The sequence below is a fragment of the Xiphophorus hellerii genome, chromosome 15 (assembly GCF_003331165.1).
Source record: "Xiphophorus hellerii strain 12219 chromosome 15, Xiphophorus_hellerii-4.1, whole genome shotgun sequence".
Classification (NCBI taxonomy): domain Eukaryota; kingdom Metazoa; phylum Chordata; class Actinopteri; order Cyprinodontiformes; family Poeciliidae; genus Xiphophorus; species Xiphophorus hellerii.
Window position 1 is genome coordinate 21,786,190 of NC_045686.1, and position 12,148 is coordinate 21,798,337.

At 37.3% G+C, this 12,148-nt stretch overlaps 1 protein-coding gene across 2 annotated transcripts in view; it reads left to right on the plus strand.

The window, feature by feature from the left end:
- The window catches only part of kif26bb (kinesin family member 26Bb), a 44,620-nt gene extending 35,168 nt beyond the window's left edge, over positions 1–9,452 (plus strand). Inside the window, exons 13-15 of one of the 2 annotated variants that reach the window (XM_032586027.1) lie at positions 2,781–2,950; positions 4,462–4,612; positions 6,673–9,452. In XM_032586027.1, the coding sequence (XP_032441918.1) occupies positions 2,781–2,950; positions 4,462–4,612; positions 6,673–6,872 (521 nt within the window). In that variant the 3' untranslated portion in view covers positions 6,873–9,452. The remainder of the gene's footprint in view (positions 1–2,780; positions 2,951–4,461; positions 4,613–6,672) is intronic. The other variant, XM_032586028.1, reaches the window with a different exon arrangement.
- Positions 9,453–12,148: the final 2,696 nt, after the last annotated feature.

Below are 12,148 nucleotides of genomic sequence, written 5' to 3' on the forward strand. Positions count from 1 at the left end.
TATTATTATTACTATTATTATTATTATTATTATTATTATTATTATTATTATTATTATTATTATTATTATTATTATCTTCCTCTGACCAGATAACCTTGTTCCAGACTTGCTGGTAGGCCTGTCACGATAGCAAATTTTGCTGAACGATTAATTGTCTCAAAAATTATTGCGATAAACGATAATATTGTTTGAAGACCTTTTTACACTGAAAATGACGTAATAATCCATGCGATTTCCTGCCAAAGTTAGATACACTTTATTTTCAAAAGAACACTAAACACTGGAACTGATAAACAAAATAAACAAAACAACCAAAAACAAAAATAAAATGGATTCTCAGTCTCTATTAATAAAAAACGCACTTGAAAAAAAAAACTAAACAACATAAAGCCAAAGTGGAAATAAATACTGCATTCAACCAAAAGATTATGAAGTCTGTATATTATGTTGCCCTTCAGTAATAATTAGATTTAAATAGAGAAGATGGGCACATCGACTACCTGATGCAATAGTTCACACTACATGATTTTTTGCTCCTATTTTTCCCCTTACAACAATCTTAGAACGTTGGTCTCCCTAAGATTGTGTGGTGTGTTACGGTAGATCGTCGTTGCCGCTCCGATCTAAATCAGGGTTTTTTCCCCGACTGGGATCTTAACGCCGCCTGTTGAATGTGACAGGCAGCCAATCAGAAAGCGAGGATTCTCCTCGTGCTTTATGAGGGGAAATTGAGGGGAATCCCAAACAGCTGAAACGGCGCAACCCGAAGTCCAGCGGACATCGGAGATGATATGTGGAAACAACATTAATGTTTATTCAACATGCAAAGAATATAGAAATGACAAGAGGAGGAGTTGGAGCGAAATTGCTACCGCAGTTGATAAACCCGGTAACTTTTCAGCTGTTCTTCGTTAACGTGACGTAAATAGGTTATAATGATTTTCATTCAGTCAGGACTTTACGCTGACAGTAGCTACATGCATTGCAGGTAGATTGTAGTAATTCATTGATTAATGCCTGGTTTTAAAATTAGTTAACTGAACTTGTAGCCATTATTTTGTGCCCATTGTTGGACACCACACGGCAGGAACGAACCCGATCGAACCGTTATACCTAGGATTTCTGTCGGCTAATGTGTGACCTGTCAGGTTTTGAAAATGGGCCGACAATCGGCCGACAGCTCTAAGATCGTGTCGTGTGCGCTGGGCTTTACACTAAGGAAATGAGGAAGGGAGGAGTCAGTGGAGAGCACCGGAGTTGAGCCTTTTTTCATTCAGTGTCATCAACAGAAAGAGGAAAAGGCCGGAAGAGACGATAATGCCAATAATTAAAATGACGTCGGTAGTTTTAATTTATCGTACGATTAATTGATTTATCGTTTATCGCGACAGGCCTACTTGCTGGTACGTCTACATGGCTTGTAGAAGATATTAGAAATCATATGAAAAATATTCTTTTAATAGTGACAAAACTAACTATTTAAAAAGTACTACTACTGAGAAGAAGAGTGGTCCAGTCAGAGTGATCAGAATCTGGTTATGCACAATATGCACAATAACTCACCTGGGCGCCACGCATGAGGGTCGCCAAAGCGGGAAAATGATTTCTAGTTGGGATTTTCTGTATTTAAAGGCTGTTTGTGCGTGTGTGAATGATGTGTTCAATAACAGAGGCGTGATTGTTTCATTTGAAACGTGTTATCTGATGAGGGGTGGGCTCCTGTTATTTGCCTGCATACGCCTCAGAAAGTACATAGCTGCACCCTTGTTTATAGCCCAATGTTGTGTGCACAAACAAGAAAGCTGTGTCTGGTTTCACGTGTGTACAGAACACAGATGTTAAAGCTGCAATATGTAACCTTTATAAAAAAAACATGTTTATACATATTTGTTAAAACTGTCACCATGACGTGACAGTTTGAGCTACCACTGCCATCTGAAGAAATGAACCGCTCCCAACCAAAAACGGCCAGTCAGATCCAGGGGGCGGGTCTGAGCGCTGTCAATCAACCTCCTGTTTGCTGCTAAATGTGCCGATGATGGAGAAACTACTCACCGTTCCAGGAAAACCTCTTTTCCGCTTTTATCAATGACCATGCTAGCTAGTCTTAGCATGCATTTGTGAGAGGCTGTGCTAGCTGCAGGGTAGCAGAGAGCAAGGGGGAGGGGGGGAGAGAGAGGGATGACCAGCGTCACATGGAGGATGATTGACAGCACTAAGACCCGCCTCCTGACTCTCATTGGTTGTTTCTAGTTAGCACTGGGAGAATGCAGAGGAGCTCGATTTTTTATTTACTTATTTTTATTTCAGATTATCTGTTTCATATTACACTGTGACATAGTGACAGTTTTAGCAAATATGTAAAAAATATATCTTTTAGAATAGTTACACACTACAGCTTTAAGAATCAATGAGGCCTTCACAAAAGAGCTGGATTTATACTGAGATTAAATTACACACAGATTGACTTTATTTACTTATTGTTAGACTTTTGAAGGCAACTGGCTGCACTGAATTTTACACGTTTAATTGAAAATGAGGATAAATACAAAAATGCCACATTTTTATTTGCAAAAGAAACATTAGAGCCATGAATACTTTTCCTTCCATTTCATAATTACACCCTACTTTGCAATGGTCTGTCACATAAGGTGGTAACAATCGTAAAACGAAGCGACTCAGTGGTAACTGTAATACGTATCAGCAGTCACGACTGTGTGTGAAACGGAGGAGAACGTGGTGGTAAAGCAGCTCTTCACCACGCTTCTGCTCCCTCTCAGGTTCCTACCAGCGCCGTCCGTCCCACGACTCCGCCCTGCCCCTGAAACGGTCGGCTAGCGGTCTGGGCTCCCACTGGACGGAGCGGGAAATACCGGAGGCGTACGAGATCAAGGTTTATGAGATCGACAATGTGCACAGGATGCAGAAAAGAGCAGGTGCTGACAAACAGGTGCTGGTTTCATTTTCATTTTCAGTTTTTTTTTTTTCTTTTTTTAAAATTTTTGCCTTTGGAGGTCAATGGCAACTAGCACGGAAGAATGTACTTTTTTCGTTCTTCTTTTATGTGTAAACGCATAAAGTAGCCATTTTGATAAATAATGCATATCAATTTTTTACACATTGGGAAAAAAAAAAAAGAATTGACCTTGCCATAACATCAAATAAATGCCTAAAAATATAAGGAAAGTGGGAACAAACAAAGCCCCTAGTTGCTACTTGTTAGCGTGAATAAAATTTAAACAGATTGTTGCTGCGCTTGGTAAGGTGAGTCTGGATAAACAGCTAAAATGTGCCTAGAAGCAGAAAAGCGATGCATGCGGTGACGTTATGTCCCAGATGACGGCGGGTCAGGCCTCCTGAGACTCTGGCCTATCTCCGCCAGTCTCAGACATGGCCAACTTTAATACAATTTTAATGAGCACATGGGGGAAACTGGGTCAGTGCCCCGCAACCGAGAGAACAAAGAGTCACTCTGGAAGCAAAGACAACTGTGCAGACTGCAGGTTATCCTTCATCAAGGAGAATCACTTAAATGTATAGTTTTACACACTGCTTTGCTGTCGCAGTTTGATACAAAAGACTTCGTACCTCGTGACCCTTTTTCACATTTTGTCTTGCAGCAGTCCCAAACTTCAACGTGCGTTATTTCATGTGTTAGACCAACACAAAGTAGGGTATAATTGCGAAGGCAAAGGAAAAGAATGCATGGCTTTTAAAATGTTTCACAAGTGAAAATCTGAAAAGTGTGGCAGCTTTTGCAATCTGTTTTTGAATTGAACTGAATACTTTGTAGAATCACTCAGTGTCACATCTCTACCGTATTTCTACATCTAGAAAATAGCTGAAGCTGTTCAGATCAGATGGAAAGTCTTTGTGATAATCAAATTTTAAAGTATTGTCCAGGAGTCCATTCCTCTATTGTCTTCTGCTCATTCAAGATTTCCGTTGCCGGGGCAACAGGTTCAGTACAGGGATATCTGTAGTGTCTGCATTCAACATCATTTTACGTTGATCAGTCCCTCCAGGATTTTACGATTGTTTTGTGAGTTTTTGTGATCAAAACCACAGATTTTGTGGCGCTAATTTCGAAATATTTGCAAGGAATTTTGCGATATTGTGCTTGATGGAAAGTAGGACTTTTTGTCACTCGGTCTATAACCTGACATCAAGTAACACTGAGGCACCAGTATAAGAAACACTACCACCTGCAGGTGGGAGTTAGCATCGCCTAAACGTGATGTTTTTGAGATTAACACAATCCGACCGTACATTTTGGTCTTTTACCTCTGGGAGATAAAAACTCCCCAGAGGTTTTATCTGTTAACTCTACCTTCCTACATTCAAGACTCATTTGGAAAGACAGACCTAACATGGAAGTGCAATACAAGTCCAACAATGCAAGGCAGCGTTTGAGAAGAGAATGCAGTAGTGAATTGTGTTTGTATGGACTGGTGGTTTCAGGGCCGTGGATGCTTCAGCGCCAAGCTGAGGTTTTTGGAGCATCGTCAGCAGAGGATCTCAGAGGTCCGAGTCAAGTACAACAGACTGAGGAGAGAGCTGGAGCACGCCAAACACAACCTCATGCTGGAACCCGCCAAGTGGAACCAAGAGTGTCAGTAAAAACTTCTCTGGTTTCTGTTCAGTTCCCAGAGTTATCAAGGAAGAGTATCTTTTGTGTTCTTGCATAGGCCTGTCACAATTGTTCAAGTAATTATTGTTATAAATGATGATATTATTTTGATAATGGCGTCATAATGCAAGTTTGCACTCTTAAAGACCAATAGACTTTAATTTTGTAAAAGAAAAAAAACACAACACTGGAACTGGAAGACATTTAAACAGTCATAATAAAACACAACAAACAAAAAGGAAATAAAAACTGGAGATGCACTGATTCAATATTAATATCTGTTCCCTTATTGAAAAAAATCATAGATCGAGCATCCATAAAGGCAGATCTGTTTAGTTAACTCTATGTTTTGTGCTCTGAGCGAAGTCATGCTTAATTTATTTTACATTATATCTAGAATTCCTATTTGGACTTTCTGAACCATTTGAAAGGTTTGTTGAAAGGTTTACATGCTTAACAAAGGTAGTCAAAATATTGTGTTTGTCATTTTCAGTTTCTTTATTTTACATTGGCTGGTCTACTCTAATAACAGATTAAAGTTGTTTTTACATGTTTGACCAAGCTCATGAAGCTATTGGTGTATTTCAATGTACTGTACGTAGAGTTGTCAAATTTGTAATTCAGTACTTTGAAGTCTGTATTTTTTTTTTAAAAAAGGAAAGAAACATTTTAAGTCAATTCATTACTTATTTTCTATATTGGATCGGTATCGGCCGATATTAAACCTCAGATATCGGCATAGATATTAGAAATGAAAAAGGTGAATCGGTGCATTTCTAATAAAAAAAAAAAAATATATATACTGTATATATATATATATATATATATATATATATATATATAACAGGCTACAATGTCTCTGTAAAAAAAAGCCCTTCAAAGAATATAAATAATTAGAATGGAAGTTATTGATCTTGTCTTAATTTATCGTGCGTTTAATTGATTAGTTGCTTATTACGACTTAAATGTGGCACGTGTATCAGCTGAACAACACAACCTTGTTCAACCTTTCAGAAAGAGTTTTTGACAGTTACATCAGTCGATGTGAATTATTTATTAAACACCACCAGGGGTGAATTGTTATGGAAGGAGAAAGCTGTCAATGAATCATGGGTGTTGGGTTATTAAAAAGAGTCACTCACTTGCACTTTAAGTATTACTGAGCATTTTAACACAGACTCAGAAGAAATATGAAGGATGGGCAAATTTTATTATTATTTTTTTTTTGCAAATATGAATTCAGAAATCACTAATTTCTTATAGAGATTAAGCATCAAACTTTTATATTTTATGCAATGGTTACATAAAATGAGCTGTAAGCAGCAGAAAAATGTGAAACTAGAGTAGTGGTGATAACTTATGTCATACAAAAAACAAAATGTGAACAATATGAAATAAGTTAGACAAAATTTTATTTGTTTCTAAAAAATCTATTTAAAAAAATATAGTTGCTACAACACTAATTAGCCCGACTACGCAGAACAACTAAATAAATTTTTAAGTAAATGCTATGCAGAACTTTAAAGTCTCTCGAGTGGCACAGTTTACTTATGGTCTGCCTGTAAAATAAATAAACTTTTAATGATTTAACTGGTCAAGGGTAGAAGAAATTTGCTGTAGAAAGGCATCATCTTAAAAATATAAATGAATGAAGTTGACTAAGTGGGACATTTTTTTTCAGTTCAAGAAAAGGGAAAATAAATTATGAAATCACCCTGTAAATTGCTCTTCTGAGAGAAATGCCTGCAAAAGGTTGATAATGCAAATGTAAGACTGGAAAGGATTGTGATTGACAGCGCAAAGACCCGCCTCCTGGCTCTGATTGGTTGTTTCTAGTTAGCGCTGGGAGAAGGCAGAGAAGCTCAAATTCTTTTCACAGATTATCTATCTGCTACCATACCAGTTTCAACAAATATGTAAAAACAATATATTTTTTTATAAAAGTTATACACTACAGATTTGGAACGGCAGCACAAATACAGATACATCAGTAACTGCGGTCAGTGTCAGACGTTGAGTGTCACCTTGTTGTCCCTCTCCAGTCGACGTGTGGCAGACTTTCCAGGTGGACTCCCTGGAGCACCTGGAGGCCCTTGAGGAGGTCACGGCTCGGCTGGAAAACAGGGTCAACCTCTGCAAGGCCAACACCATGATGGTCACCTGCTTCGATGCGTCCACCAGGAGGCGCCGCAAGAAGCGACGGCGAAAAGCGCAGCAGCAGAAAACCTTGAAGCAATTCTAGCCTGAGAAGTTGGCTGATTTGTTCCTTTTTAAAATGTCCTTATACCTGAACAATTGAGACTGAGATTATTGATTTGACTGATTTCAAATAAATCTGATGGTTTTAAATTAGTCACAGCATGATGCGGAAGGAAATTCCCAGTCACCAGACTCACAGTGCCTTTAGAAGATTACAAGCACTTATCAAACACATTATGCTTCTATTAATGTTGGCCTTTTAATAACTAATTTGAACCATTGTTTTTGCACTGATATTTGGTCAAATATTCCTTAGGAAGTTTCAGACAGACTAAATATTTTAGTGACCACCTGCAAGGGTCAGGCATAATTCTTGCTGCATATTTGACCATTCTTATCAGAAATGATAGCCTCTTCTTTGACTGGTTTTGTCACTTGGCCGACGCAGTGTCAGTTCATGATGATACTCCTCGGCAGTTGCCCAGGGTGATATTAGGAAGGGGAACACATGAGCCTTCGATAAAAAAAGAAACATTACTTTTGTTTTGTAGACAAAGTTGCGTTTTGACTACATTTTCTATTATTTTTATGCTGAGGCAGTCAATGGGGAATTGGCGATCCCATAAGTTGGGTAGTTGTTCTCCTTTATACAAGTAAGTATAGGGAGACTAGGTTACCTGCTCTGTGTGGGACTTCACTGCATTTATCCCTCTATGTTCAGCATCTTAGGGTGCATTCACACCAGTTGAGTTCAATCTGCTTTAGTTTGTTTGCCTAGAAAGTCAGTTGCTTTGGGTTTGTGTGAATGCTTAATCAAACTTTGATGTGGAGCAAAAAAGCTTAACGGTGGTCCGCCTCAGAAACTCCATTTCATTTCAGTTGAAGTGAACTCTTGTGCAGTTTGAATGCAAATGTGAATGTCAAGCAGACCATAGACTGCTCCAAAAGCAGGAAGTGGACCATAGCGAAGGGCATTCTGGGTAAATGTAACAAAAAACAAACGTGTGTATCCGGCGCTCGCGGGACAAATGGCTCATGGTCTTTTGCCAAAGACAAAAGAGAAATCCTACAACCACTAAAATCTGACGCCAATCTACTTTTGTTTACATTTCTGAGTTTTTTGTGTCGTTTCCTTCAGCAGTTCTAGGAAACTATTTTAACAAACACAACAAATTCTGACAAACTGTGGTCAAATATTCAGCCAGAATTGTGTTGGGATTTTGTCGGCACTTATAAAAAGCATGTGGTTCCTCTACATTTTAGTGAAGGGCTATTTACCCAGGTATTAGTATATATAAGCCTGTAGGAATCAATCTGAACTTTGGGAAATAATGGAAAACTGAAACATTTTTTTAGAATTAAATTCATTGAGGTCATGTTATCAGCCCCCCCTGGAAAACAACAGTAGAAAAGAATCAGTAATGAATTATTAAAACATGAATTCCCTTGATGACTGCCTGTAAACCTCTGACTGGTGCTGCGGATAACACATTCTTCTACTGTCTCCTAAACAAAGACAGAACATGTCTTTTGTTCTGCTAGTATTTTGCAGAACTCCTTTACTTCTGTAGCATAAATGTATGCTAGTTGTAGGAGCAGCAATAGCGTACATTTTAGCTACAGAAGTAGCTAGTAAATTCTAGTAGAGGAAGTTACAATTTACGAGTTAGAAATATGCTAGGTAAGTTTGTAGCTAGCAAAGGTATGTTGCTAGCATAACGTTTTCCAGCCTTTCCTGTGCTGAATATTAAAAACGTCATCAGAAGACCAGAAACCAATGATTCAAAGTCAGCATTTAAGGTGGAGATGTTTTTTTTTTTACAAAGTTGTCCTGTTTGGTTAAATGAACACCAAACAGGACAGTAGCTGCTGCACAGGAAATCACAACCAAAAATAAAAACTGGCTTGTTTTTTTTTTGTTTTTTTTGTACATTGTTAATATTCTGGATGCATTTTTCTTTGATTAATTTGGTGAGAACCTTCACAGTAGGCTTGCACCTCCACCAAAAAAAACCCTTCAGCCATTTTGGACAAGTCAACTTGTCATTTTTGAGCGAGAGGATTCTTGATCATCACTGTTATTTTTCTGTCTTTTTTTGTTTTTACGGGAATACTCTATCACCCTTGGTGCCATCTTGTACATACAGTAGACTTTTTTTCGGTGCTGACACTGTATGAATTACGGCTCTTCTGATTTAAAGCTCATGCGAAGGACAACAAATGGTTTAACTAAAAATCCGAGACTGAGGACAACACTGACTTTGTCGGAGTTACTACCTACTGAAACATTAATGTGAATTATTTCTCTCCTTCCTGTGGTCTTGGATAGATAAACAAGACACTTTAAATGCGTCGGTAAATAATTTTAAAACAGTGGATTCTACTTCCGGCTCGACAAGAAGAGAAAGAACTTCTGATGTCGCCACGCGCAAGGAGCTCTCAGCCAATCCCAGAGGAGGAACCGAAGCACTGCAATTGGTCAGAAATGCTGTAAAAAGGTGAAACACATGCGGCGTGTTTGATGTAAACCATATGAATCAGCATGTTGTTGGTAACTTTGAACACATGACTACAGCTCGAATGATTCTTTAATTAGGGAAAAAAATAAAGTCATGACACTGTAGTCTCTGTTTCTGTTGCGTGTTATCCTTCCCCCTCTTCCGTTTTTTGTGTGCTGTGATTAGAAAAGGAACGCTTCATAACGGATGGATATTTATGCACTGTGTTTTTTGCAGAAGGAAAAAGCAGTAGTGAAGCAGAAATAATTAGATGAGTTCCTGGCAAAGAGGGTTTTCCAGTCTGTAGATGGAGAAGAGGTAATGAGGCCAAGCAGAGTTCAGTCCTGAAGCAACCCAATTAGAAAGTCAGCAGAAAGGGGGAAAGAAAGCAGGAAAGTTGCACACACAAACACAGAGATGTCTGCTTCTTTAACAGCGCCATTCTTCTTTTTCTGCTTCATTTATTTATTGTTTGGGAAGAACAAAACAGATCATAGCTATCTGTGTTGAGAACTGCATGTAGGAGACTCCGCCGGTTAACTGAACACATGAGGGTCCTGACTGAGTCGAGAAAAACGTGGACTCGGATTTAAGTGTTTCTAATAACAAAAAGAGAAAATAACCCATTGTTCCTTATTCTGTTTTTTTTTTTTTTTTGGTCATAAATCATCCGAAAAATCACAAAAAAGTAAGATGAGTAAGCGCAAAATGTAACTTTCATGAGATTATTTAATTTATTGAAGGGAGAAACACATCCAGACCATCATGGTCCTATGTCAAACTGTATTTAGAAGACTGCCACACCAGTGGACTCAAGAAATCACTTAAATAAGACACTATGAAGTAGGCTAAAAATTCTCCAAAAGTAACTAATTATGCTATATTCTATGGAAATTCAAGAACAGATGGAAAACAAAGCCATTGACGTTGAGTATTCAAAAAGTTGCAAAGTGATTTCTTTGAGTTTTTTTTATATAAGTGGAGAAACCACGAAGCAGTAGAAAACCAAAATTACTCAAAGAGGGCACCAGCAACTCATGTAAGAAGCTTAAACTTGTTGACAACACAAAGTGCTTTTCATTTTGTTTTTATTTAAGCTTTTGTACTTTTGTTTCTGCTCTTTTCTGCTTTCTTTTCAGGATAACAAAAAAAGACCTTTCCTTCTTGTCTCATGCCATTATTACCTCCAGATTGGCTGTACATATAATACATCTGTACAAATAATACATCTGTTCATCTACAGAGAACAGAGAGCTGCCGTAAACACCGTGTCTGTAGCCTGATCATCCAAGTAGACCTCAGAAGACAGAAGAGACCCGAATGGGAACCCGTGTACCTGAGAGGGAACATTGTATCGCCTGCAGTTTAAAGCTGTAAAAACAGACAATAATTTTCAAGTATTACTGAATGGACTGAACGCTTTTGCCACAATAGCGAAGGTTTCTAACTTTTGAACATAAAAATGTGTTTATTATTTGTTATGTGTTGAAATTGTGTAATTCATCAGGGTTGAAGTACTTCCTGGTTTGCAGGCTCTGACAGCTGATTCTATTGTCGTCTGTTGCAGGGATAAAACTGGATCATTTCCGATTTAATGATTCAGCAAGCAGAAGGAGGGTCTGGAGTTAATTCATCCAGCTTTTTTTTTTTTATCTTGGAAAATATTAACATGAACATCTGATTTTTATGTTTGCAAAATGTACCAACTGTACATTTCCTGTGTCCAAGCAGGTGAGCAGTATTTCCAAAGAGCTTATGTTTTATAAACAATAGTTAATTTGGTGTTAAAAGAAGAGCATTGTTTTTTTCTGGTCACGAACTGCCACGAAGATTTTTACTTTTCGTGTTGAATGTCTGTTTTATCAGATATCCACCACCAGTGACAAAAATACAAATATTTTCACTTTTCTGCAAAATTCACCAACTGCACAATTCTTGTTAAGTAGTAAGTAGTTTAAGATAAGTAGTATTTCAAAAGAGCAGAAGAAATCTTATGTTTTTTGAACAATAACAATATTTGTTGTCAATCTGTTGCCAAGAGATGATCGTGTTTTCTGGTAACCAAGTGCCAAGAAGTAAACATCTGATTTTTACTTTTGCTAAATTTACCAACTGTAAATTTCTTGTGTCTGAGCAGAGAAGCAGTATTTCAAAAGAGCTTATGTTTTATAAACAATAATATTACTTGTTACTAATTTGGTGTTAAGAGACCAGTGTTTTTTTTGTTTTTTTTTCTGGTAACGAACTGCCACGAAGTATAAATCAGACTTTTACTTTTGTGTTGAATGTCTGTTTTAAAATACATTTACCACCAATGACCAAAAAAACCCCAAAACATTTTCAATTTTCTGAAAAATTCACCAACTGCACAATTCTTGTTAAGCAGTGTAAGGTACGTAACATTTAAAAAGAGCAGAAGAAATCTTAATTTTTTTTTAACAATAATATTTTTTGTCAATCTGTTGCTAAGAAATGATCGCGTTTTCTGGTAACCAAGTGCCTCGAAGTAAACATCTGATTTTTATTTTTGCAAAATTTACCAACTGTAAAGTTCTTGTGTCTCATCAGACAACCAATATTTCAAAAGAGCTTATGTTTTATAAAATATTACTTGTTAATAATTTGGCGTTAAGAGATGAGATCACCATGACAAAAACACAAAATTATTTTCACTTTTTTGAAAAATTCACCAATTGTACAGTTATTGTTAAGTAGTATTTCAAAAGAGCAGAAGAAGTCTTATGTTTTTTGAACAATAACAATATTTGTTGTTCCTGTAAGAATTGGTTTTCTAATAAGGTGATCTGTAGAAATCCTTCCA